General features: G+C 49.6%; 1 protein-coding gene and 1 long non-coding RNA gene across 3 annotated transcripts in view; one reads left to right on the forward strand and one right to left on the reverse strand.

Moving 5' to 3' along the window:
- Positions 1-5,510, forward strand: part of BANF2 (BANF family member 2) — a 37,850-nt gene extending 32,340 nt beyond the window's left edge. For both annotated transcript variants that reach the window (XM_004472391.4, XM_071211563.1), the window contains exon 3: positions 5,316-5,510. In XM_004472391.4, the coding sequence (XP_004472448.2) occupies positions 5,316-5,462 (147 nt within the window). In that variant the 3' untranslated portion in view covers positions 5,463-5,510. The remainder of the gene's footprint in view (positions 1-5,315) is intronic.
- Positions 5,511-13,514: 8,004 nt separating this feature from the next.
- Positions 13,515-15,193, reverse strand: LOC139437527 (uncharacterized). The gene is made up of 3 exons (XR_011647392.1): positions 15,057-15,193; positions 14,457-14,582; positions 13,515-13,835 (listed from the first exon to the last, which is right to left on the reverse strand). It is a non-coding gene; the product is annotated as an uncharacterized lncRNA (long non-coding RNA).
- Between the last annotated feature and the right edge of the window lie 11,059 nt (positions 15,194-26,252).

A 26,252-nucleotide genomic window follows, 5' to 3' on the forward strand; every position in this document is an offset into this window, starting at 1 on the left:
ATGCGGGGGACACCCCTGCGTGGCACGGCACTCCTTGCGCGCATCAGGACTGCCCATGGGCCAGCTCCACACGGGTCAAGGAGGCCCGGGGTTTGAACCACGGACCTCCCATTTGGTAGGCAGATGCCCTTTCCATTGGGCCAAGTCCGCTTCCCTCATCAAAACTTTTTAAATCAATTACATGCTTGTGATGGTTAGGCTATTGTGTCAGCTCGGCCAGGTAGTTGTGCCCAGTTGTTTGGTCAACAAGCACTGGCCTAACTGTAATACAAGGGCATTTATGGACTTTAGTCACCATTGACTTTACTGCAGAGGTAAATCATAGATAGCTGGTTATAATTACATCAGGGAGATTGCCATCAGCAATGCGTGATGCTTAACCCAATCAGTTGAATCCCTTAAAAGGGGAAATGATTCCAGCATTGAGAGAGAATTTCCCAGCTCATCTTCAGACAGCCACCAGCTCCCAGAACTCATCAAGAATCTTCACTGGACTTTCATCCGAGCTCCTGGTTGCAACCTGCCTGCGGAACCTGGACTTGTGCATCCCCACGACTGCGTGAGAGACTCTGATAAATCTCTTACTATCGATGGATATCCCTTGTTGATTCTGTTTCCCTAGAGAACCCTGACTAATACAATGCTGAAATGATAATAATTTAGAAATATGGACTAAAATGTTAATTTCACGAGTTTCTTTCCCCTCTTTTAATGTGGCTAACAGAAAATTAAGAATTACAAGTGTGGCTCATGTTATATATCTGCTGAACAGCGCTGGTCTGGATTTAATGGTAGAAGGCTGCAAGGAAGAAAGGAATTCCTGAGAAGGAACGATACACTGTGCCCGTGGTTCCCGGGCTTTCCATGGCTGGGATCGAGCTCCGATATTCTTTGGACCACATTCACACCTGCATCCTCAAGCCAGACTCTCTGTGAACCACAGACACCTTCCTGCCATCTGGGCTTCCCTTCCCCTTCAAGACCCCCTTCATTGCCGCCTCCTCCGGGAAGCCTGCCTCTGCCCACTCCCCTGCCAAGACTCTTTCTGTGGGTACTTTGAATATTCCGGGGGAGCCTTTCCTGGTGGCACCTGAACTGTCGACTGTGGTTTTTTCCATGCGTGGCCTGAGAATCGGTGGTGAGCCACAGCTTGCCTTGGGATGTCTCCATAAACTTTTGGGGCTAGAGAATGGTTGTATGTGCATTGTACTCCTCCCCTCCCTACAGAAACTCGGCCAGGGCCTTGAGAGAAGCTTGGTGGATTAAGAGGAGTCAGTTCTGGGGGTAGTGAAGTGTGGGGCCAGTGCATGATGTGGCGGCCACGTAGGGTGGGTATCAGATCAGCATCCTAGGGAATCTGCCTTGGTGCAGGGCTCTTCGCAGACATGCATAAAGCCGCAAAAACTAAATCTTTCTTAAGTACCTTGCTTACAGGGTTGGAGGGGAGGGAATGTCACGGCTGCCCTCCTGCTCCCTGAGTCTCCCTAATGGAGAAAACTAGCACATGGCACTGTTCTGAGTGAATTACACGCATCGATCTGAGTTGATCATCGAAAAGTGAGGCCCGTGATTTCATCTCCATTTTACCCATGGGCACACTGAGGCACAGAAGACACGTAACTGGCCACAGTCACATGAGGTGACAGACCTGAGATAGGAATCTGGGCAGAGAGGCTCCAGGGTCTGGACATGAAACCGTTGTGCTGTCTGCACCCTAAAACTGAAGTCAGGCTGAGGGCGCCTGTCTGGTGGCATCCCTTGCCTCGGTTCCCTGCCAGGGCTCTGCCTGGTATCACCCACGGCCTCCTCCCCATCTTCCCGGGGTGGGGATGGGGGTTCGGGGGGTCCCCATCTCCTCGTGATGCAGCTTCCTCACCGCTGCTGGAGAGGAGAGAGGTCTGAGCTCAGGACTGTCCCCTCGGCTGGGTGGCCGTGCTGGCTTGGGCTCTCCCCTGCCTCGTGTCTGGGCCCTGCAAGGAGTCAGTCGAATTAAATTTGGGGGTTACCCTGATGCAGGGTTACCAGATCAAATACAGGGTGCCCTGTTAAATTTCAACTTCAGATGAGCAATAGATACTTTTTAATATAAGTACGTCCCAGGGAAACGAAGAGAAAGGTGGAGGGGCAAGCGCTGCACTGGACTGAGCATTTATATAACCCGGAGTCTTATACCCCAAATGACCGAGAGGCTGCTATTGGCTACAGGGGACTGAGCGTTTAAGAGCCAGCACCCAGTTAGGGAAAAACAGAGAAAGGTTTGTCTTGCCTAGTGCACTCCTGTGACACTAAGGACTTGGGAATTTAGGTTAAGGAGAAGCATTAAGAAGTTGGAGAATAAGAGAATGCTAAAGCAACTTACCTGTGTGACCAGGCCAGGTGTTACTGTAAAGACTGAAAAAACTGAATTATTCCAAACCAGAACCTAATTTGCGGGGCCCGGTGCAAAAAGAAAACAAGGGGCCCTAGTTAAAAAACTATGAAGAATTTCAACATGGTGAACGTGGCGCCTAAAGCCAGACACACCCACCTGAGCTCGTGGCCCTGGGTGACTGCCTGGGCGCATGCCCAGTCGCTGCTGTTCAGCCGGGGCCGCGGCAGGGTGTTTCAGAGCCGGCTTTGGGCAGGCCTTTGGGCCGAGCCTCGCTGCTGGAGCTTGGAGTTGAGGACGGGGAGCTGGGCGTGCCACTCTGCCCTGGGGCAGTCCTCTAGCCATCAGGGCAAAGGCTGCTGGAGGGAGGAGGGGATCCCTGGCTTCACAGCGGCCTCTTTTCCGGGGCAGTGGGGAGGTGGGAATGTGGGCTCCGGGTGTCTGTGTTTCTTGTCCCCTTCCCTGCTGCAGGATTTGGGGAGCTTTGGCCTAAGGAGGGCGAGGGGCAGTCTGTCCCCTGCTTGGTTTGGGACGGCCCGAGTTAGGCCTGATGGGGAGACCACCAGCCCTCCTCCCTGCAGCTCCAGGCCAGCCCCCGGGGAGAAGCAGAAGGCCGCTCGCTTCCCTCGCCGCGGCTGGCAGGCTGGCAGGGGAGAGCAGGGCGGGGAGCATCAGGTTGCAACTTGGCTCCGGAGGCTGCAAGCTGAGGCCCTTCTTCCTGTAACGTTCCTGGAAAGTTGTCACGGGTCGTGCGTGCAGCACGTTCCCCGGCTTCCTGGCTGCTGGGCCGGGTGAGGACGTGGAGGTTCCAGTGACCAGGGCCAGCGGATGCCAGCTGCTCAGCCTCAGAAGTGGGCAGAGGACGCCTTTCCACCAGGCCAGACAGTACGTGGCCGGGATATGCAGGACCGGGCAGAGAAGGCTGGGAGCCAGCCGCTCTGATTCCTGGTGGCCCCGTTAAGAGGGTAGACAGGAGAATTTTCTGGATTCAAACTTGCTCAGTGAAGAAAAAATTAAAGTTTAAAAAAATAAAAATTAAAAAAGAAAACCTAAAAAAAAACCCCAACATGCTCAGTGTCTGGGGGCAGTGCCTGGCATGTCGTAAGTACCCACGTGCTTTTTACTATTAACTATTAGTATTAATTATTATCATTAACGTTCTCTCCTTGGGCAAAGATCTGTGCTTCCTGATCCTGTTATATTCACCTCTGTATCTCCCACACCTAATACAGCATCTGGCACAATTAATAAAGGTTAATTTAAGACATTATTTAATTAAAAACATCTCGGTAAAATCCACCACTGAAAATACAGGGCGACAGATAGAGTAAAACTGAGATCATTTTAAGCAATGATACTGCCTTTTTGAAAAAGACGATTAAAATAGCAGTTTAAAATCACCATGAAATCTTGGCCTTTTTTTTCTTTTCAACAACTGGACCATGACTAAAAATAAAAACCCCAGAACTCCGCTTGAGTATACTTCATGACTGGGATCCAGCTTTTTATTTGATTTCTCTTTTTAAAACTATGTTCACTTTGATGGACTTGAAGTTTGCTTTGTTTTATGTAACTGAAAGTAAATAGACACCAGCGAGTTTTCCTGGAAAGGACCCAGAGCTTGGAAGTGTGGACACTGGCTGTGGTCCACTCCTGGCTGGAGTGCCCCAAATTGGTCCTGACAGATGGCTGGTCAACGTGGCCTTAGACCTCCAGGATCCAGCGTTCAGCGGCTCGGCCAGTTGTGGCCACTCACGGCCTTGGAGTTCCCTTCTCCACGTGGTCCTTGCTCCTGGTCATCTTGTTGTGATAATATTGTAAAGGATAAATGAAAAGCTGTCGTTAGACAACTACGGAATACCATAGAAATATGACTCATGGTATCCAAATATTTATTTTATATTTGTTTTAATCCCATAGAGACTCTTTGGAAGGGAAGAAGGGCAGCGGTGAGCAGGCTTCTTGCCTTCTGTTCCCCTAGCCGGCCTACGGATCACACTCCAAACGAGGAATTTGCATTTCTCCAATGCTTTCGCATTTAATCAGAGCAGGGCAGGGCACACTATTGGCCCGGTGGGAGAGGAAGAAACTGAGACCCAGGTTCTTCCCGTCCTCGGTTGCAGGGCCTGAGCCTGAGGTCACCCAGCTGGTTTGCAAAAGCAGCTGGGCGCTGAGACGCCCTTTACCTGCCAGTCCCCCAGGCAGTGGTTCTCAGCCAGGACTTTGCCCCCGGGGCCGTTTGGCCCTGCCTGGAGATGGCTCTGATCACCATCATGCCTTGGGTGGTGCCCCCAGCTTCCAGGGGGGGAGAGGTGGGGGTGCTGCTAAACGTTCTGCAGTGCACAGGGAACCCCCCCCCCGCCCCCAACAAAGAATTACCTGGCTCCAAATGCCACCAGTCCTGAGACTGAAACCCTGTGCTGGAGCAGTTGAGAAGGCAGGTGGGGAGCGTCTCTAACTCATTCTGTGTGCAAGTGCTTGAGAGAGACACTAGATCAGAGCCAGGGGGAGCTTTGGAGGGTTCCAGAATCCGCACAGACTCAAAAGGTGGTCCCTGGACCGGCGACATCATCCCCTGGGAGCTGGTTAGAGACACAGGCTCTCAGGGCCCACCCCAGACCTGCATTGTAACAAGAACTCAGGGTGGTTCCTGTGCTCATTAACGTAGGAGAGGGATAGGTTCTAGTTCATTCCAGGCTGGACGGCCCCCAAATCCAGCCCCGAGAGATGGGCGTTTGACTTGACCTTGGACTCACCAGGGAGTCCATCCCCTCGTCCTCACGGCTGAGGTCAGGGCTTCGGGGTCTGCCGTTGTCCCTCGGACCAGCCCCGTGTCCCTCCTCCTCGGAGCTCAACGTGCTGCGCCGTGTTTGGGGAGGGAGGAGCTGGTCGGAGACGTTTTATTATAACCTTTCTGCTTCCCTCCTTGCCCTGCCCCTCCCGCCAGGCCTACATCCTGCTGGGACAGTTCCTTCTGATGCACAAGAACGAAGCGGAATTTCAGAGGTGGATCATTTGTCGTTGTGGCGCCACCGAGTACGAGGCCCGAGAGAGTTCTAAATGTCTGAAGGAGTGGTGCTCCTGCTTCCTGTGATCCCACGCCACCCTGCAGGGCCTGGATAAACGTGCTCTTGACACCGAGGCCTGGGCTGGAAGTTTTTATTATATTCTTGAGCTACTTTTTGTAATGAGCATGTATCATCAAAATTACCCCAAATGCCACCACCTGGAAAAAGCCTATCCTTCACCTTAGGTGAATATTATGTTCACAATCTCCCCGCAGAAATGTACATAAAAGAATGGATAGATGATTTTAATTTAAAAATAGGAGTTAGTCTATACAAGCTGAAATTTTAAAAGTCAATGCACTAGTTAGCTGTTGCTGTGTAACAAATAACCCCAAAACTTAGCAGCTTCAAACAGTAATGTTATCTCGCATAGTTTCTGAGGGTCAGGAATCTTAGAGGCACTTAGCTGGGGGTTCTGTCCCAGCATCTGTCATGAGGTTGCAGTCAAATCGTTGGCCGGGGCAGCAGGCATCAGAAGGCCAGACTGGAGCAGGAGGAGCCATTTCTAAGATGGCTGACTCCTGTGGCTGTGGGCAGAAGGCCTCAGTTCCTTACCACATGGGCCTTTCCGTGCTCTGGCACCTGGCTTTCCCCAAAACGAGTTGGTTCAGTTTGCCGGGGCTGCTGTAACAGATGATTACAGTCTAGTTGGCGTAAACAACAGCAAATGTGCTGTCTCCCAGTTCTGGAGGTCAGAAGTCCCAAACCAAGGTACTGGCAGGGCCGTGCTCCCTCTGGAGTCTGAAGGGCCTGGCAGTGGCTTACTGGAAATGCCGGCTATGCCTCTGTCACACGGCCGTCCACTCTTGTGTCCAAATTCCCTCTCCTTATAAGGACATCTGTGACACTGGATTAGGACCCACCTTAATCCAATTTGACCTCATCGTAACTAAGAGCATCTTCAACGACCCTATTTCCAAAGAAGTTCACCTTCACAGGACCAGGAATTGGGACTTGAATGTGTCTTTTTGGGGACACAGTTCAATCCAAGAGCGAGTGAGAGAGCAAGCAGGAAGCTCAGTGCCTTTTATAACTGCATCTGAATCACACCACGTCACTTCTGCCTTATTTTATTCATTAGAAGCACACCACTAAGTCCTCAAGGGGAGCACAATTAAGCTCCGTTTCTCAAAATAGCAAATGATACGTGGGCATGTTTTTTAAAGCCATCACCGTTGTACAGTCAAGCTCCCCCTTTTTTCGGTGTATAGTTCTTTGAGTGTGACAGATTGACAGCTGCGTAGTTGTCTCCATCACCAAAGTCAAGATATAGACCGATTCCATCACCCCAAACAGTTCCCTGGGGGCTCTCTGTCGCCACCCCTCTGATGGCCACCACCCATCTTTTTTTCTGCCCTTAGAGTTTTGCCTTTTCCAGAATGTCATATAAATGGAATTGTATAGCATTTGGCCTTTCGAGGTTGGCTTCCTTCACTGAGCATAATTCATGTGAGATTAATCCATTATCCGGGCTCTTTAAATGTCAACGGTTGTGGCAGACGCTGTTGGTGCCCAGCCAGATCCTGTTGACACTCACTGTTCTGGAAGAGGCCAGCGACTCCCTTTAGCATGCACCGGAATACTCCCTGCTGTGGGTCTCTCTGGCTGCAGGCGAAGGATCAGACCTTGCATAGGGCAGGGGGACGTGCTAGGGAGGTGGCAGCCCCAGGAGGAGCCCTTCACTGTAGGTGAAGACTGACGCAGCAACGCCCCAGCCTCCTTGCCCTTCGGGTGGGACAGCTCTGAGCTCCAAGGGGGACGGAACCCCCGTTGCCCGCTGCGGTCACCTGCTCTTTCAGGCACCCTGGATCTGCTTCCTTCCCATCCCTGTCTTGCTTCCCCATTGCCTTAGCATGTTTCCTGGGTTCACTTTAGTCCCAGGATCGGCTTCTATTAATCAAAGTCTCGGTTTCCTCTCCTGTAAAATGGGGGGTGAGCAGTGGGGGAAAGGTGATCACCCTACCTTGCAGGGTGGATTGAACTAGTAGATGTAAGGGGCAGAGTAGGGGCACGATAAATGGCCATTGCCATTTCCATGCTGGAGTGCTCCTCTGAGCCCTGGCCTCCTGGGTCATTTCGTGGCACCTGGGAGCGAGTGCACAGCTGTGCCCTGGAAGGGCGCCCAGAGATCAGCTTACCCAATCTAGTCCAAGTCTGTCCTAACACAGGAGCCCTATACCCATGACTGTAAGAGACTTACACGTCCTCTAGCGGGTGGATGAGAAAGGAGACCCGATGGAAATCAAGTTCCTTCTGATTTTAATTGAGATCTTGCATGGACCACAGTAGCCTCCCAAGCCTTGAAGGCATTTGAAAGGACGCAAGTGGGGCCGGCGTGCATGTCTGTCCTCACCTGGCCAGTGGAGCATCTTCACGCGGCATCTTCCCTCCAAGGATGTGGGGAAGGGTTAGTACCTGAGATCATTTACCAATTGTCAGCCTCTTAAACAGGAATTGCAATGTCTGCCAGGAGGAGGCACTGGACACCTCCTTGGCCCGATATCCGTGGTTTGGCGGTACCCATGGATCAATTTGTGGTCCTAATTAGTATTTATGGAGCGTCTAAGGTTTTAAGCATGTTCTGGAAGAAGCAGGTGGGAAAGACTGAGTTTCTCTGGCTTTAAGGAGTTGACAGCTTACTAAGCAGCGACTGGGAGACGGGACGTGGCCTGCAGAGGTGCTAAGGGCTCAGTTTGGGCTTTCTCAGCAGAGACAAGGACTGAGTGAAAGCTTATTTTGGGTGGTGCTCCCAGGAAACGCACGAGGAGTGGAGAGTGTGGCCGGGCAGGGAAGGCAGCCAGCACAGGGTGCTGTGAAGCAGTTCACCGTCACGGGCAACTGGGGTTCAGGCCTGCTGGGGACCCCTGGGAGCCAGCGTGGAGCACATACCCAGAGCTGTGCCCGCGCTGGGGCATCTCCACACCATCCTTATCGCATGTTTGTGGAGGGCTCCTCTCAGAAGTCCATTCCTCAGCCCTCGATCCTGCCACACGGGGAAAATGAACTGCCCCCTGTGAGCATTCCAGGGGCCTGCTCACACGGCCCCGGCAGCTGAAGTGGGGCGGGCTACGTCCACTGAAGGGGGACGGGGAGGGGTGGGCGGCCACCGGCAGCCTCTGCCTCGAGGTGGGCTTGGTTGCACAGGTCTGGCTCTGAACACCAAATCCGCCCCTTGCCACCAAGTCGACCTCTTGGCCCAGCCCCCCCGTTGTAAAATCGTGATAATGATGGCGTCTGCTCAAACATTTGGGGAAGATTAAAGTCCTTGGTGCCTGGTCAGGGCTTCCTGAGAGGCAGCTCCACGATCGGAAGAGTGCAGCAGCGGCTGTGCGTTGCTATTTAAAGAAGGGAGAGGTAGGTAGGGACCAGAGGTCAGGGCAGGCTTCCAGGAGGAGGTGACATTTGAGCTTGGTGTTAAAAAGGGAGGCAAAGAGGGAGCTGAGGAGGGAGAGGGAGGAGGGGAAGAAGAAGGGGCAAAGGGAGTGAGGGGGGGCAGAGAAGGAGCTATGAGGGATATGACAAACCCTATTGGCCTGGAGGAACAGATAAGGTGTGGCGTTCAATTCTGTAGGGCCAAGAGCCTTCCTCCCACATTCCCCAGTCGGAAGCTGAGTGGTAGCTGGTGCCTGGCCCCAGTTTAAGAAGCCATCACCAGAGTCTCCTTCTTGGGAAAGGTTAATGCCTGGTAACTGTAGAGGGCCAGGATCCCTTCTGTGCTGATAACCTGGAATATGGCGGCACTGCTCCCAGAGAGCTCCCATAGTAACTGATTTTAAGATATACCCACAATCCTTCACTCCTGTATCTACACCCTTGACATGACTTTGTAGCCCCTCCCACCAAGAGGCCGAGTCTATTTCCCTTCCACTTGAATCTAGGATAACCTTGTCACTTGCTTTGGTCAATCTCAGGGTCCTGCTTGCACTCTCATACCCTGTGATCACCTTGTGAACAAGCCTAGGCTAACCTACTGGAGGATGAGAGACACAAGGCCGAGTGGTCTCCATTGTCTTAGCCAGTTGTCAGCTGGCCTCAAGACATGTGAGTGAGGACATTCTGTATAAAGCTGGTCCATCAGCTGACTTCAGATCCATTAGTGAGTTCAGGGGAGATAGGCCATACCTGGCCTACACCAGAGGAAACACCCAACTAAACCACAGATTCATGTAATTAAATGCTTATTGTTTTTAGTTACTGAATTTGGAAGCAGAGGGTTTGTTATGCAGCTGTAGCTAACTGATACAATTTTCATGTGAATCTTCTAGAGTGTGAGGTATCTCCAAGTATAGAATGGAAACCTGCTTTAATTCTTAGAGAATATCCTGAGTGATAATCCGGTTTATGGTAATGACAAGCGGGATCACAGCTCTCCAAAACCAAGCAACTGTGTTGGGGGTTGGGAGTGGGTTGGAGAGAACAATGGATACTAAACTTTAAACAGATTATTTTTCAAAAAGCTTGACTCAGAATGGATAAGGACAAAACCATGACTAAATCTTGAAGAGACAAGAGTTATCAATTGCGTGACCAGTCGTGGGTGGCCTGGAATGATTTATGCCTGGAAACCTCTGAAAGAAAAAGCTGACTCACCAAGATAAACCTTTTAGCAAGTGTTTCTGGAAATAAGGAGAATTTTCAAATGTTTGCTGCTCGAAAGCATTATGAGCAGAAACATGAGCAATTTATGCAGCACACACTACAACTTTACTAATGTTCCCCTAAATCTTACCAGGGGTGGGGTGGGGCTTATTTTCTCTGTTTTACAGATGGGGAAACTGAGGACCGAAGATGTTAAGTAACATGGCCAAGACATTTGGCTAGTGGTTTCCATCCAGGTCTGCCTGATAGCAAAGCTGTTTTGTTGCCACAAAACCCTCTTCTGCAGTAGGGAGTAGGGGCGTATTTTGATTATTCAGAAATGCTCTTAGGTAATCGAAGGTAGCACCAGGGACAGATGGGCATTAAAAGGGATGAGGGAGATCTATTTGAACTGTCATAGAAAGATGACCAAGATGTGTTAAGAGGGGAAAGCAGTTAACTTAAAAGAATCATTCGACAAATGTTTACTGAGCATCTGCTATGTGGCAGGCACAGTTCTAAATGCAGCAAAGGACAGAACAGACAATCTTGGCTGCCCTCAGGGAGCTGGCATTCTAAGGGGGGAGGGAGGTGGGCAGAAAACCAAGGCTGATAAGTAAAATATGTATGAAGTTGGACCCTGAGAAAATTGCTGGATTTTTTAGGTCAAAGGTGGTTGAATGTAAGTAATTTTGTATGGTTCAACCTAATAGTATGTTAGGTTCACGATGCATTGTGAGGAAAAAAATAGAGCAAGGAAAGGGGATCAAGAGGAATACGAAATATAAAGTTGGTAGGGAAGGCCTCAAAAAGCTAAGTCAAGGCCCAAAAAAGGTAAGGCTCAGAGTGTGGAGATAGCTGGAGACCGTTCCAGGCAGAGGGCCCAGCCAGTGCAAAGGCCGGGGACTGCCTGGTGATTTCAAGGAGTGGGGTGAGCAAGGCAGAGAGTAGCAGGAAACCAGGCTGGAGGGAGAAAGGGTGGGGTCAGATCGGGTGGGGATTTGTTGGTCAGTGGCAGGACCTTTAGCTGGATTGAGGCAGATTGGAGAGCTACGCGATCAGGTTGTGTGTGTGTGTGTGTGTGTGTGTGTTTTAAGATTTATTTATTTATTCCCCCCGCCTGGCAACTTGCTTGCTGTCTGCCCTCTGTGTCCATTTGCTGCACGTTCTGTGTCTGCTCGTCTCCCTTTGTTGCGTCATCTTGCTGTGCCAGCTCTCCGCAGGCATGGTTCGTCAGCTCTCCGCAGGCACTGGCCAACTTGCCTTCACAAGGAGGCCCTGGCAAGTGAACCCAGGGCGTCCCATATGGTAGATGGGAGCCCAATGGGTTGAGGCACATTCGCTTCCCCAGACGTGTGTTTTTAAAAGATCACCCTACTGTGTCTAGAACAGTCTGAAGGGGCAGGACTGAGAACAGAGAGACCAGCTGGGAGGCTCTCATGATAATCCCGGTGAAAAATGGTGGTGGGTGAGTCCAGGATGGGAGTGATGGGGTAAGGAAAAGATCTTGGATATTTTTTTTTCTTAAATTTTATATTTTGAAATGATTTCAAGCTTATAGGGCAATTGAAAAAAATAAAAATACCAAACTCATACAAAGAACTCCAATGTAACCCCCAAATACCCAAATCCACCACGTTTAACATTTTCCCACACTTGCTTTATCATTCTCACCGTCTGTCTGTCTATCTATCTATCTATCTATCTATCTATCTATCTATCTATCTATCTATATCTTGTAAACATTTGAGAGTGGGTTGTGTACATCCTGCTCCTTGAATGCATAATACGTCCATGTACATTTCCAAAGAACAAGGATATTCACTTATGTAACTACCTTAAGCGCAATTATCAAGTTCAAGAAATTTACCACTGATAGAAAGCTTATCATCGATATTCCAGTTTTTTCATATGTCCCAATAATATCCGTTTGGGCCTTTCTTCTCCTTTATTAAATTCAGTCCAGTGTCATGTATTGCATTTAATTGTCTTGTCTCTTTAGCTGCTATTTTTTAAATTGTGGAACTGTATTTACAACATAAGCTTTCACATCTCAACCATTCAGTGAGATTGATCACACTCACAGTGTTGTTCTGGCCTCACCATTTCCAGAACTGTCCCATCTCCCCAGACAGAAACCCTCCACCCAGACACATGGGCCATCCAGGCCTGCCTGATATCACAGCTGTGCTGGTTGCCACAAAACCCTCTTCTGCAGATGCGTGGGCCATCGCACCCCGCCCCCCCCCACCCCGCCCTCCCCCAGGAACCCGTGTGGAGGAGAGTGGACAGCAAAGCACGGCGGGTCAAGAACTGAGCGCTGGGACAGGCAACGGCTTTGCAATCAAAAAGCCGAGGAGGAGGCGCAGAGAGCAGGAGAGGGAGCAGCCGGCGAGGCAGGGGGCCAACCCGGAGGGCGGGAGCTCCGGAGGCTGGAAAGAGGGAGCAGCTTTGCCAAATGCTGCTGCTGGGTCAGGCGAGATGAGGACGAGGAGCTGGCGTTGGACTTTGCAATGCGGAGGGCTTGGCGACCAGACGTGGGGTTTCAGAGGCGCTCAGGGCGCAAACCCGTGAAAGCTGGGCTGGAGCGAGTTCAGCAAAAGAGCAGGGGGGTGGAAGTGAGGGGGCATTTTTAGCTCATTGAGGGTTCTGCAAAGGGAAGGAGATAAAGGGAGCAGAGTTGTAGGGGGAACTGGAGTCAAGAGAGGATTATTTTTTAATAAATCTGGTTTTTTAGAATGGTGTTAGATTTGTAGGAAAATTGCAAAGCTAGCACAGCGAGTTCACCTATATCCAGCCCACAGTTCACCTATTATTAACATCTTACCTTAGTGTGGTACCTTTGTTACAATAAACGAAACAACAATGTTGATCCATGATTGTTACCTAAAGACCAGTTTATTTAGATTTTCTTAGTTCTTTTTTGTTGTTGTTGTTGTTTTAACCTGGTGTCTTTTTTCTGTTCCAGGAGCCCACCCAGGAAATATTGCATTTAGCCATTAGGTTTCCTTAGGGTGCTCTTGACTGACAGGTTCTCAGACAGCCCTTGTTTTTGAGAAGTACCAGTCAGGTATTTTGTAGAATATCCCTCAATTGGGATTTGTCTGATGCTTAGCTCAGGATTGGACTTGGGGTTATGTTTTGTTTTTTAAAAATAATTTGCTGAGGGGGAGCACATGGGGCTCAAGTGGTCAAGCGCCTGCTTCCCACATGGGAGGTCCCGGGTAAAGTACCCGGTGCCTCCTAAAAACAAAAGAGCAAGCAACAAGCAAAACAAATGAAAAAAAAACCAACTCAGGGAGCCATTGTGGTTCAGTGGTTGAGAGCCGGCTTCCCATCTATAAGGTCTCAGGTTCAATCCCCAGCCAAGTACCCCAAAAATATTAATAATAATAATAATTTCCTGAGGTAAAATTCACATAACATAAAATTAACCATTATAAAGTGAACAGTTCAGTGGCATTTAGTCCATTCACAGTGTTGTGCAACCACCACCTCCGGGATTTTTTTTTTAAGATAGGAGGAATGACAGGATCTTTGTATGCTGTGCCGAAGATCCAAGAGAGAGGGACCCTTTGAGGATTAGGAGAGAGGGAAGAATTGCCGGGGTTGTGCCCCAGAGCTGGTACCAGAGGGTGGGTGCAGGGCCCAGGAGGAAGGAAGGGCCTTAGCTGGGAGCACAAATGGTCCTCGCTTCGTCCAGGAGGGGAGGCAGTGCAGCTGGCCTGATGCCGACAGGTGGGTGCTGGTGGGGGCTTGTTAGGGAATTCCTCTCTCAGTGGCATCTGTCTTCTTGACAGAGCATGAAGCAAGATGGCAGGCTGTGAGAGAGAATGGGGAGTGGAGGTCAAGTTTGAATCTAGGAGAGTGGAAGGGTAGATGGATTTATTCATTTTTATAAAACATGTAGATAGAAGATAGCTAGAGATGACAGATAATAAACTATCTTGTGATACATGCATTGACACAAGTCTGGAAACAGACACTGAGCTGTCAACAGTGGTTATCCTGGGGTGGGGTGGGATAAAGAGGCTCCTTCCACTGTATCCTTCATTTCCATTGTTTAGAAGTGTGACTTTTGTAAATTGGAACAAACAATAATAAAACACATGTCCATTTTGGAACACTAAGAATTGGAGCTCTAGAGGTGAAAAGGACGGAGGCCTCAGGATTGCCTTTGTGTGCAGCCGACACCCCGACACCCCGACGGCCCGGGAGCCGCCCCGAGAGTGGCGCTTGCTCACCTGCTCTCTCTTTCTAAGCAGATGTGAGGCTCCTCTTAAAATTCCCCTGTGGGAAGACTTTTGGGTCCCTCTTTCTCCCTCCCTCTCCCTTTTCCTCCCTCCCTCTCTCCCTCTCTCTTTCTTTCATGATTTTTTTTCCTTCTTTGATTTGAGCCTCCTTTCTTACTCCCCCCACTCTCTAGTCCGCCCTCACCTTACCAAGTTCACGTCGTCTTGGAGAGATGGAAGAGGGTGGCTGTCTTTTGCAGGCATTGTCTTCTTGTCCATTACTACCAGATTCTTCATAGCTAGCTCTGCATTGCTCTCCCCTCTGTAGCCAAGACTCTGGTTTATTTTAAGGACAAACTTTATTAAGAAAATGATTCCGTTGTATTGTTTGGCCTCGTCCAGGGATTGAATCTTCTTGGATCAGACTAGGGGGCCGCGGTGGCCAGGGAAAATTTTCAGAAGGTCTGGACAATGACATGTAGGGAGTCTGGGACCAAGGACACATCACTGGATTTGCCTGAGCTTCTGTCCCCCAGACTATGAAATGGGGAAAAGACCAGGTTTCCCAATCTCCCAGCATTGTTTTTGAAGGAAACTCAGAAATAGACATAAAGGCATTTTGAAAAGGAAAACGAGGTGCAGTGCCCGATAGCACTCTAATGTGCCGTTCCTGCCTTCTTTTATTTGGGGCAGCAGCTAATGGCTCATGGCAGTGGAAATGCCTCAGATGTCATTGTTTGCCAGCATTTCAACAGGCTAGGTGTGCTGTGATAACAAAACCAAACCAGAACAAACCCATGTCTCATTTACCTTCCATGTGTGTTTTCGGGCTGCTGGGAATTCTGCTCTCTGCTCCTCTCTTTAGGATCTGAACGACAGACGAGCCCCACCTTGAAGGTTCAAGGTCGCTTCACTGGAATGAGCTCTCGGAGGCCTCACACTGGCAATTAGATGCTCTGGCTCAGAAGGGATGTCTCTTTCACTAATAAATCATTGGCCAGAATTAGTCACATCGTCCCACCCAACATGGGGCCCAGGTAGCTCCGTGTTTGTAAAAGGGGTGAGTAGAAACCTTGGGCAAACATCACAAACCACTGCACAAGGAAGCCTCCTCGAGCCGGGGAAGGGGCGGTGAGATTCCCAAAGGTCCACAAGGAACCTCTGTCCCTCGCAATTCTTACCCCTTTTCTGTGTCATTTTGCCCATTTGTCACCATGGACATTTTAGAAAATGTAAGCGATTACACCAAAGAAAATAACCAACTCCAAAAAGACCACACACGGGGTTTGAATGTATTTCTTTGAATATGTTTCTTTCCAGTCTTTCTTCAATTGCGTGTATGTACATTTTCACAGCTTTTTTCACATCCCATAAACTCAATCCTTTTAAAGTGAACGATTCAGTGATTTTTAGTATTGTCACGGAGTTTACAGCCAGTGCCACTATCTAATTTCAGAACATTTTCATCACCCAAAAAAGAAACTCCAGTAGCAGTTACTTGCCATCCCCCACCTGCCCATCCCCTGGAAACTACTCATCTACTTTCTGTTTCTATGGATTTGCCTGTTCTGGACATTTCATGTAAATAGAATTCTGTAATTTGTGGCCTTTTGTGACCAGCTTCTTTCACTTAACTTCCTGTTTTCAAGGTTCTTCTATGTTGCATTATGCATTATATACGCATTTTAAAAATAAATTGAAATCATATTGAACATCAGTCATCCTGTATTCCTCATTTGTATGTTTTGAACATTTTCCCACGTCATTAAATCATCTGTGAAAAAAATGTTTTTTTAACAGTTCTATAGCAACTCACCAAATTCATGTGCAATAATACCTTTAATTGCGCACCCCCGTGTTTTAATGTCTAGGTGGTTTTCAGTTTTTCATCATTAGACATGAAGTTTCTATGAGCAGCTACACAATTTTTATCAGATGAATAAATGAATCCTTGAATATAAAGCTTTGCCAGAATTTCCCATTCTCTCTTTAAGGAAGATTCTTAGAAATAGCGGGTGAAAAAAACCAAAAAACCAAGAACATTTTTAAGACTTTTGATTCTTACTGAAACTGCTTTTCTAGAAAGGTTGAACCAACCTACTTTCTGTGGCTTCAAGTTAATCATCACTGGGGTTGGAGTAAATAGTTCAGTGATTCTCAAACCTGGCTCATTTCAGAATCCTCCGGGGACCTTTAAAACCATCAGATACTCGGGTTCCCCTCAGCGATTCTGAGGTACTTGGTCTGGGTGTTTGCACGGACTTTGGGGTTTTTTGCAAGGTGGCTTTGTGGTCCTGATGTGCCCCGAGGTGAATCATGGGTAAGCCGATGGTCTTTCTCAGCACAGCAGTCAGCATGACCCTTTAATTTAAAAAAAAAAAGCTTTTTAGGAGGTACCAGGGATTGCATCCGGGACCTTGTACATGCCAAGCAGGTGCTCAGCCCTTGAGCTTATACCCTCTCCCCAGCGCAATCCTTTTTTTTTTAAAGATTTGTTTTTTATTTATTTCTCTCCCCTCCCTCCCGAGTTGTCTGCTCTCTGTGTCCATTCGCTGTGTGTTCTTCTGTGACCGCTTCTATCCTTATCAGTGACACTGGGAATCTGTGTCTCTTTTTGTTGCCTCATCTTGCTGTGTCCGCTCTCCGTGCATGCGGCGCCATTCTTGGGCAGGCTGCGCTTTCTTTCTCGCCCAGCGCAATCCTTTTAACATGTCAGATCACATCACTGCTCGCCTCCCCCCACCCCAGATTCTTGCAATGGCCACAGTCTGCACCCCGTTCTCTTCCTGAAAGTGTCTTCTCACACCACCTTCTCTCCGTCCCAGCCCTGCTCCCCAGGGGGAAGTTCATGTGACCCCTGCACTGGCTGTTCCTTGTGCTTGGGACACCCTTCCCCGCTCACCCTCCCACTGCCAAGGCTTTGCTGACACGTCACTTTCTCATCAAGTCCGTCCCTAAACGTGTCACCTCCAGGATTCCCCATCTCCTCTCCCTGCTTTATTTTTATTTTTCTCTGTAACACGTAACACCATCTACAATACTGTATAATCTGCTGACTTATTTCATTATCTCAGCCCACGAGAATCCATCGAGAGCATGGCCCGGTGCCCGGCTTGGGTTGGCGCTCAATAAATACACGGTTAGCACTGAGAGCCCCCTTATGAAAGAGGGGCCTCTACCTCCTGCCACCCCCTCCCTTCTCTCCTGGGCCTCGGGAGAGAAGAACTAATAAGCCCCAGTCGGTGCTTCCTTGACTCGGGAGCGAGCCGGAGGACAGCTGCCCGGAGGACTGTGTGCTCTGCGCTGCGGTGAAACCTGCGGGAGGCTGAGCTGACAGGTGAGCTGCTGGGGTCCCGAGAGGATAAAGGTCTGTTTCTGCAAGCATCGTAAACCCCAGGGCCACGCGGCGGAGCCCAGCCAGGGTCCCGGCGACACCCACACCCCCACCCCCAGCCAAGAGCCTGGGGGGGGGGGGCCCAGGTCCCAACGGCGACCGCAGCCCCCCAGGCCGTTTCCTGCGCAGGCCGGGCTGCACGGGCGGGGAGGAAGGGAGGAAGGGCCGGCGGGAAGCAGGGAACCCCTGCTGGGGCAGAGGCTGGAGGCCCGCGTCCCTCGGGAGCGACTCGGAGGCGGTGGGCCCTCCCCTTTGTGTCACATTTCCTGCCAGGCTCCTTGGGTTTCCAGGGCAGGCGTAGGAGCCCAATTCCTTAACCCATGTGCTAATTCTTTTCTGTGTGTTTTTTATAATATACATATATTTTATTAGAGAAGTTATGAGCTTACAAAACCATCAGACACAACGAGCAGAATTCACACGCATCACCCCGCCACTGACATCTTGTCTGTTGTGGAATGTTTCTTACAGAGCAGGAAAGACCATCCTCAGCCTAATTGGGCTACGGTCCACGGCTTGCATTTGGTAGAGTTTTTGCATATACTCCCGATTATTAATACCGTGTATCCACATTTACATTTGTTATAGTTCATGAGCAAACACGCTCACATTTGTGCTGTCAGCCACAGTCCATCACCCGCCACGTGGCTCACTGTGTTGGACAGCCCCACGCCTTGGGTGGTTCATCCAAAGTGTACACGCAGTGGCTCTCAGTTTCATCACAGAGTCGTACAGTCATCGCCTCAGGAAAATTTTGAACGTTTGCCTTAGTTCAAAAGAAAAAAATCCCATCCCCCTATTATTGACGTTTAGTGCTGATCAGGGGCCTTCTTTGACATAGATGCAAGAATGCTCTAATGTCCATGAGCTACATTTATTGAATTTTTCCCATGCATCACCATAACCTTACCCAAACCCATATGCCAATGTTTTAAAAGTGTTGGTAAGTCCATGGACACTGCTCCCTAATTATTTTTAATTTATTTTTAAAAGATTTATTTTTTATTTATTTCTCTCCCCTTCCCCCCCATCTCCCCACTTGTCTGCTCTCTGTGTTCATTTGCTCTGTGTTCTTCTGTGCCCGCTTGTATTCTTGTCAGCAGCACCCAGAAACTGTGTTTCTTTTTGTTGCGTCATCTTGCTGCACCAGCTCTCCGTGTGTGCGGCGCCATTCCTGGGCAGGCTGTGATTTTTTTGCGCTGGGCGGCTCTCCTTACGGGGTGCACTCCTTGCGCGTGGGGCTCCCCTACGCGGGGACACCCCTGCGTGGCACGGCACTCCTTGTGCGCATCAGCACTGCGCATGGGCCAGCTCATCACATGGATTAAGAATGGCCCTGGGTTTGAACCCTGGACCTCCCATGTGGCAGGCGGGCGCCCTATCTGTTGGGCCATATCCACTTCCTGATGCCCCCTGATTATGATCTCAGGGTGGGGCGCTCGGCAAGGGAGCGGGTTCAGGAACGTTCCAAATCACAGTTGTTTTAAAGTCAGCTCCCCCAGTCCACCTCGAGGACCAAAGGGTTTTCCCTTCCATTTCATTCCAGAAGTTCACAGTCCACCCAGGCCCCTCAGGGGGCTCAGCCACTGGGGCAGGAGTTGGGGGATAGGGGACCCCTTTCTGGCTCAGAATGTTTCTAGAATTCCTCCTTGGGAATGACCACTAGAGCCCCAAATTGTTCTCTTTAATATTCCCAGCATGGTCAGGCTCTGTCCTCTGGAGTTCTACTTGAATTCTGGGAAGAATTAAAAATTATTTAGCGGCAGGAAGCAGATGTGGCTCGACCAGTCGGGCAACCGCCTACCACATGGGAGGTCCCAGGTTTGGGTCCTGGTGCCTCCTAAAGAAGACGAGCAGATGCCCACACCCACCGCAACGAGAGCTCAACGCCCGCGCCACAGGCCAGCAGATGCCGCAGCCCGCGGGGAGCAGACGTGTCTCAGGGTGTTGGGTGTTCCTCTCCCAAGTGGGAGGTCCCAGGTCCGGTTCCCTGTGCCTCCTGGAAAAGGCGCGCAAACAATGAGCAGACAAAGAAAACCATCTGGGGGATAAATTAAAAATAAATACATAAAAGTAAAAAATAAATCTTAAAAAAAAATTTTATTTAATTTAAAAAATTATTTAGCTGCCCCTTTCCAATGGTTCCACATTCCCAGGGTGGTATCTACCATCCTGACATCCAGCTGCAGAGATTGTTTTGCCTACTTTTGAACTTTATATAAATGGAAGCATTCATGTATACTGTTGTGTCTGGTTTCTTTCAATGTTATGTTGATGAGATTCCTCCACAATGCTGTGTACAACTCACATATAATCACCCCTTCTCAAAGGCCTCGCCTCATCTCTCAACCTCAAGTAACCCCCTTCCCCAGTTATTTTGTCACATCACTCTGTTGGTTTTCCTCTCATTGTTTATTACCTTCTAGAAAGATCTAGAAAGTTAGTTTATTGATTTACTTCTAAAATGCTTGTCTCCCCGCCAACCAGCTGTAAGGTGGTATATTAGTCAGCCAAAGGGGTGCTAATGCAAAATACCAGAAATAGGTTGGTTTTTATAAAGGGTATTTATTTGGGGTAGGAGCTTACAGATACCAGGTCATAAAGCATAATTTACTTCCCTCACCAAAGTCTATTTTCACATGTTGGAGCAAAATGGCTGTCGACGTCTGCTAGGGTTCAGGCTTCCTGGGTTCCTCCCTTCCAGGGTCTTGTTTTTCTTTGGGTTCAAGGTTCCTTTTTTTCTGGCACTGGTTTCTCTTTCCTCTGTGAGTTTACTTCCCCGGGTTCCAGCTTAAGTCTTCAGCATCAAACTCCAACATGAGAAAAACCTCAACTCTATCTATAACCATGCCTTTTATCTGTGAGTTCCCACCCACCAAGGGGTGGGGACTCTATGCCCTAATGATGTGGCCTAATCATAACTTAATCAAGCCCAGGTACAGACCAGATTACAAACATAATCCAATATCTCTTTCTGGAATTCATAACCATATCAAACTGCTACAGGTGGTAGATACCCAGCAACTTTCAGAGTCCCCGCTTATGGCAGGAGCTCCCTCAGCAGTTGCTGAATGAATGCTAACATCCTTCCATCAGCCGCAGGCTCAGAGCCTCTGGGTCTCCTCTTCTGTGGGCTCAAAAACAACTCAGCGCTCACAGGTTCCTTACTCAGGGGCGTCCCTAAAGACATGCCGGCGTGCTAACTTTTCCCACCTCTGCCGACACAACAGCAGGGAGGTCGGCTGCCCCAGCTCACAAATTTCTGCAGCAAGACTGAAGAAGTTGGGGAGAGCTGTTCCCCTCCTGCCGAGTCTGGCCTTTGTCTATTACAGAGCTGGAACTGCCCAAGAGCAACTACCTCGTTTCACAATGGGGGAAACTGAGGCACCGAGACCTGTAATTAAGCATTCTTCGAGTATCTCTTGCCAGGCACAGTGCTAGGTACTGGAGCTAAGGAGACAGAGTTAACAATACCTGTCTTCAAGAAGCTCATGATTTTGTTGGGCAAGAAACAGAACCAGACAAATGTAATGCGATGAGGTTCAGAGGCTGCAAACTCAAGCATCTACAGGGGCCAGGTAGGATCTGTGAGATGCCCATGCCCTGTGCCCTTGGCCCAGCTCCAAGCTCACCTGCAGCTGCACGCCCCCCCCCCTCCCCTGGGCACACTGCCTCTCTCTGCTTCTCTAGGGCCTTGCTCTGCTTGCACACTTGTCGGGCTGAGAACGCCGGGACTCTATTGCCCAAGGGCAGCCCACAGCCAGTGAGGAATGGCAGCTGGTGGAGAAGGACTCCAGCTTCCCTGCCCCATTTGGTGGCCCCTGAGATTGAGTCCCATTTGCCACACAGGGTATCTCGATCATAACTTGACTTTTTTTTTATTAAAAGTTTAAAAAAAAATTTTTTTTAAAGGACGTACCAGGGATTGAACCCAGGACCTCACACATGGGAAGCAGGCACTCAACCACTGAGCTACATCTGCTCCCCATAAATGGACTCTTTACTGGCTTCCTCTCCTCCCGGTCTCACTTCTCCAACCCCTCACGTGCTTCCTGGGTTCACCACCCAAATAAACTACTTGCACCCAAGTTCCTACCCCAGGGTAGGTTTGGAAGGAACTCCCGCTAAGATGACGAGTGAAGCAGCCTGAGCGTTACACAATGGGGAGCGGTGGGGCCCCGGGTGAGCTGGAGTGCCTCGCCCACCCAAAGGGAGCAGACTCGGCTCCCAGCTGCGTATGGGATGTGCTGCCATCTCTTTCCATTTGTCACAACTTGTCCGAATTCCAGATTTTCATGTTATACCTCCCAACTTTTGAATGTTGTAAGAAATTTAAAAAAATTTTAAAAATACTGTATGGGGCAAACAAAGCATGTCAGTGGCTGTCACCTGCCCCCCTCCCTCCGCCAGGCCACGAATTTGCAATTCTTCATGAGCTAAATAAAGATGAGTACAGGGACCCCAGAGACTCCAGCCCAGTCTTGGCCAGGGGGTGGAGGAAGGTTAGGAAGCGATTGCAAGAGATGGCAGGAGTCCAGATGAGAAATGGTGCACCTCAGCTAGGACTGTAGTGGGACGTGAAATCACGGGCAGAGACTCACGCTCATGTGGAAGGATGATCAAGGGCTGTTTGGACACGTTGAACTGGAGATGCCTGTGTAGCTTCTGAGGGCCAATGCCTTGTAAGCAAACGGTTCTCTAGTTCTGGAAGTTGGGAAGGGAATTTGGCTTGGACAGGAAGATTTGGGACTCATCAGAAGGCAGGGTGAAGACATAGCTGAGGATGATGTTTTCTACCAGGGAAGACAAGAAGAGAAAAAGACCCAGGATCAGGATCTCGGGAAACTGCCTCATTTCAGGGGCGAGAGGATAGAGAAGAATGCACGACTGCCACTGAAAAGGAGCCATCAGAGAGAAACCAGGAGAAAGCAGCTTCAAAAACTTCGAGGGAAGATTTTCCAGAAGGCAGGATCAAATTCTTCAGAGATCAAGCAAGAAAATGACTGAAAAGGGCCCATAAGATTGGGTAACTAGCAAGGGCCACTTATGTGGGGACAGAGGCAGATCGGAGTGGGCTACAGAGAAAACAGGAGGGGGTTGGCAACAGTGAGCAGAGAGACGCCAGGGGCTCTGGTCCCCAGCGGACTGTGTCTCCCCACAGCAGGCTGCCGCCCCCAGGGCTCCTCGGCCAGCGCCTAAGCGGAGCTCTTCCCACTTTTAACTCAACGCCAAGGCACAGCCACGCGGTTCACGGGTGTTTTCAACGTGTGTGCTCGACTGGGTTTAGGAGAACGCCCTCTCTCCTGCCACCGTCATCTCGAGGGCGCACCGCTGCTTATGGAGCCGGCATTCACGCACATCTTCGCTCCTGATCGGATTTCAGGCTTGACTGAGTTCTTCCGCTGGTTTCAAACACTTCGGGAGTGGGAAGAGGGGCAAGGGAGGGCCCGTGTCATTGAGATTTTCACTTCGCGCAAAGGAATCTAGAATGGCACTTGCCCCCTGACAGTAAACAAGGTCATTGGCATGACTTTGTCCTCTGTGGCAGCCTGTGCTGTACCTGAGACCAAGGTGACAGCGCCACATTTGGCTCGGGAGGAGCCGCCGCAAGCTACAAAATTCATATTTCATACGACAGACGGAGGTTAAGGGGTACAGAAGACCCAGTGCAACAACCCACGTCCTCAGTCATTCGTTTGTGCAGGTAGGACGGGCAAGAGCAGACAAGGGGAGTCCCCTCTTCTAGCTGGCGTGGAGAACAGGGTTTTTAACCCACGCACTGGAGGTGTTCTTCAGCAGCTAACACTCGAGACCAATTGCCTGGGATTATCTTAATATGGATTCATTCATTCATCCAGAGAGTGTTCATTGAGAACTGCTGCAGATTTCTTCAGATGGTTACAAATTCATTTACACTCCTCCTGTCAAGAACTGGCGTCTGGATTCCCTTGTTACTGCTTTGACCAAACGGTATGGTGGAAATTCTGCTTTGTGACTTCTGAGGAGTTCCCTGAAACGCTAAGCCTCCCTATAAGAAGCCCCGAGGTTGCCACACTGGAGAGGCCATCAGTAGGCTCCAACCCACCGACCCAGTCCAGGCACCAGGAGCGGGCGTGAGAAGTTCTCTTGCAGGTGAACCCTCCAGCCTCAGCTGACCGAGCCCAGCCCAGCCCTTTCAATCACCTTGTTCTTTTACGCCATGAAGTTTGGGTAGTTTGCCAGAGGGCCGCTGATGCAAACTATCAGAAATCTGTTGGCTTTTATAATGGGAATTTATTTGGGGCAAAAGCTTACTGGTTCCAAGACCATGAAATGTCCAAATTGAGACTTCAGCAGAGATGCTTTCTCACCAAAGATAGCTGCTGTTGGGAAGCAGATTTGGCCTAATGGATGGAGCGTCCGCCTACCACATGGGAGGTCCAAGGTTCAAACCCAGGGCCTTCTGACCCGTGTGATGAGCTGGCCCACGCACAGTGCTGATGTGCACAAGGAATGATGTGCACAAGGGGTGTCCCCTGCATAGGGGAGCCCCACATGCAAGGAGTGCACCCCAAAAGGAGAGCCGCCTGCATGAAGAAAGTGCAACCTGCCCAGGAATGGCGGTGCACACACGGAGAGCTGATGCAGCAAGATGACTCAACAAAACAAGAAACAGATTCCAAGTGCAGCTGACAAGAATACAAGCGGATACAGAAAAACACACAGCAAATGGACACAGAGAGCAGACAACTGGAGGGGGGCGGGGAAGGGGAGAGAAATAAAAAACAAAAAAAAGTTAAAAAAAGTTAGCTACGGTTGTTCTCGGCATGTGGTCACATGGTAAAGCAAGATGTCTGCCAGTCTCTGCCAAGGTTTCAGCCTTCTCTTCTAGAATCTACCATCTCTTGGAACTCAACTGTGAACAACCAGGAACAGGGCTTGTTGAGGGCTTCTCTCTCAGCAGCTCAGCTGTGGGAAAAACTGTAGTCTTTTCTCTCACATAGCTGAATCGGACGTGACAGTTCCCTTTTTCCTGTGTCTGTTTGTGTCAGCCTATTTATATCAGACCCAGCAAGGGGGCAGAGGCTCTACCTGAAGCACTGATGTAGTCCAATTAAAAGCCCTAAACATATTGGATTAAGTAATCTAATCAAAGACCCCTCAACTGAATGCAATGCAATCACAGGGGATCACACCCAGAGGAAAAGATGAGTTTAAAAACATAGACTTTCTATTTGGGGAATTCAAAAAATAATCTCAAACTGCCACACACACCAGCCCATCCATGCTTCCCTGCTGAGGCCCAGACATTGTGCAAGAGACAAGCCATCCCCGCCAGGCCGTCCTAACCCACAGAAACCACGGGCATAAGAACACGGCTGTTATTTTGTGTCATGAAGTTTGGGAAGGTTGTTACACACAAGAGGCAACTGGGACAAGAACCTACTATGTTGTAAGTGCTATTCTAGGCACTGCAAATAAGCAAGAAACAAGGTAGGTAAATTCCCTTCCTGGGTGGGGCCAACACCCCAACCAGGGAAGACAGATCATATAAACTCACAGAACACTCAGGCAGTGATGAATGCTTTCAGAAAAATAATGCCAGGAAATATGATAGCAACCGATGGCACTTTTTGGGAGGTGGCTGCATCAGGGAAGGTCTACCTAAGGAGGTGATATTTGGGTTGAAACTTGAATGATAATAAGAGGATCATGAGGAATAGCAAGCACAAATGTGCCAAGGATGTTTGAGGAGAAGGCAGAAACCAGAGAAAGTGGGGAGTGATGGGGCAGGAGATGAAGCCAGAGAGGAAGGCCAGGTCATTCATGCATGGCTTTGTTGGTCATGGTGAGGAGGCTGGATTATATCATAAGAGAAGTGGCAAGTGAAATAGCCTGTCCTTTAAAAAGATGGTTCTCGGGAAGCAGATATGGCTCAACTGATAGAGCATCCGCTTACCACATGGGAGGTCCAGGGTTCTCCTTGACCCATGTAGAGCTGGCCCGTGTGTAGTGCTGATGCACACAAGGAGTGCCCTGCCACGCAGGGGTGTCCCCGTGTAGGGGAGCCCCATGCGCAAGGAGTGCGCTCCGTAAGGAGAGCTGCCCAGCGCAAAAGAAAGTGCAGCCTGCCCAGGAGTGGTGCCGCACACACAGAGAGCTGACGCAGCAAGATGATGTAACAAAAAGAGACACAGATCTCCAGTGCCACTGACAAGAATGCAAGCAGACACAGAAGAACACACAGCGAATGGACACAGAGAGCAGACAACAGGGGGAGGGAAGGGGAGAGAAATAAATAAATCTTTTTTTTAAAAAAAAGATGGTTCTGGCCACTGTATAGGGAATTTTTTTTTTTTTTGAGATATCACATTTTTAAAAATAGATTAAAATTTTTTTTTAAAGATTCATAGATCATACAAAATATTACATTAAAAAATGTAAGAGGGGAAGCAGATTTGGCCCAATGGATAGGGTGTCTGCCTACCACATGGTAGGTCCAGGGTTCAAACCCAGGGCCTCCTGACCTGTGTGATGAGCTGGCCCATGCATGGTGCTGATGCGTGCAAGGAGTGCCGTGCCACGCAGGGATGCCCCCCACGTAGGGGAGCCCCACAAGCAAGGAGTGTGCC

The sequence above is a fragment of the Dasypus novemcinctus genome, chromosome 24, assembly GCF_030445035.2.
Source record: "Dasypus novemcinctus isolate mDasNov1 chromosome 24, mDasNov1.1.hap2, whole genome shotgun sequence".
NCBI lineage: Eukaryota > Metazoa > Chordata > Mammalia > Cingulata > Dasypodidae > Dasypus > Dasypus novemcinctus.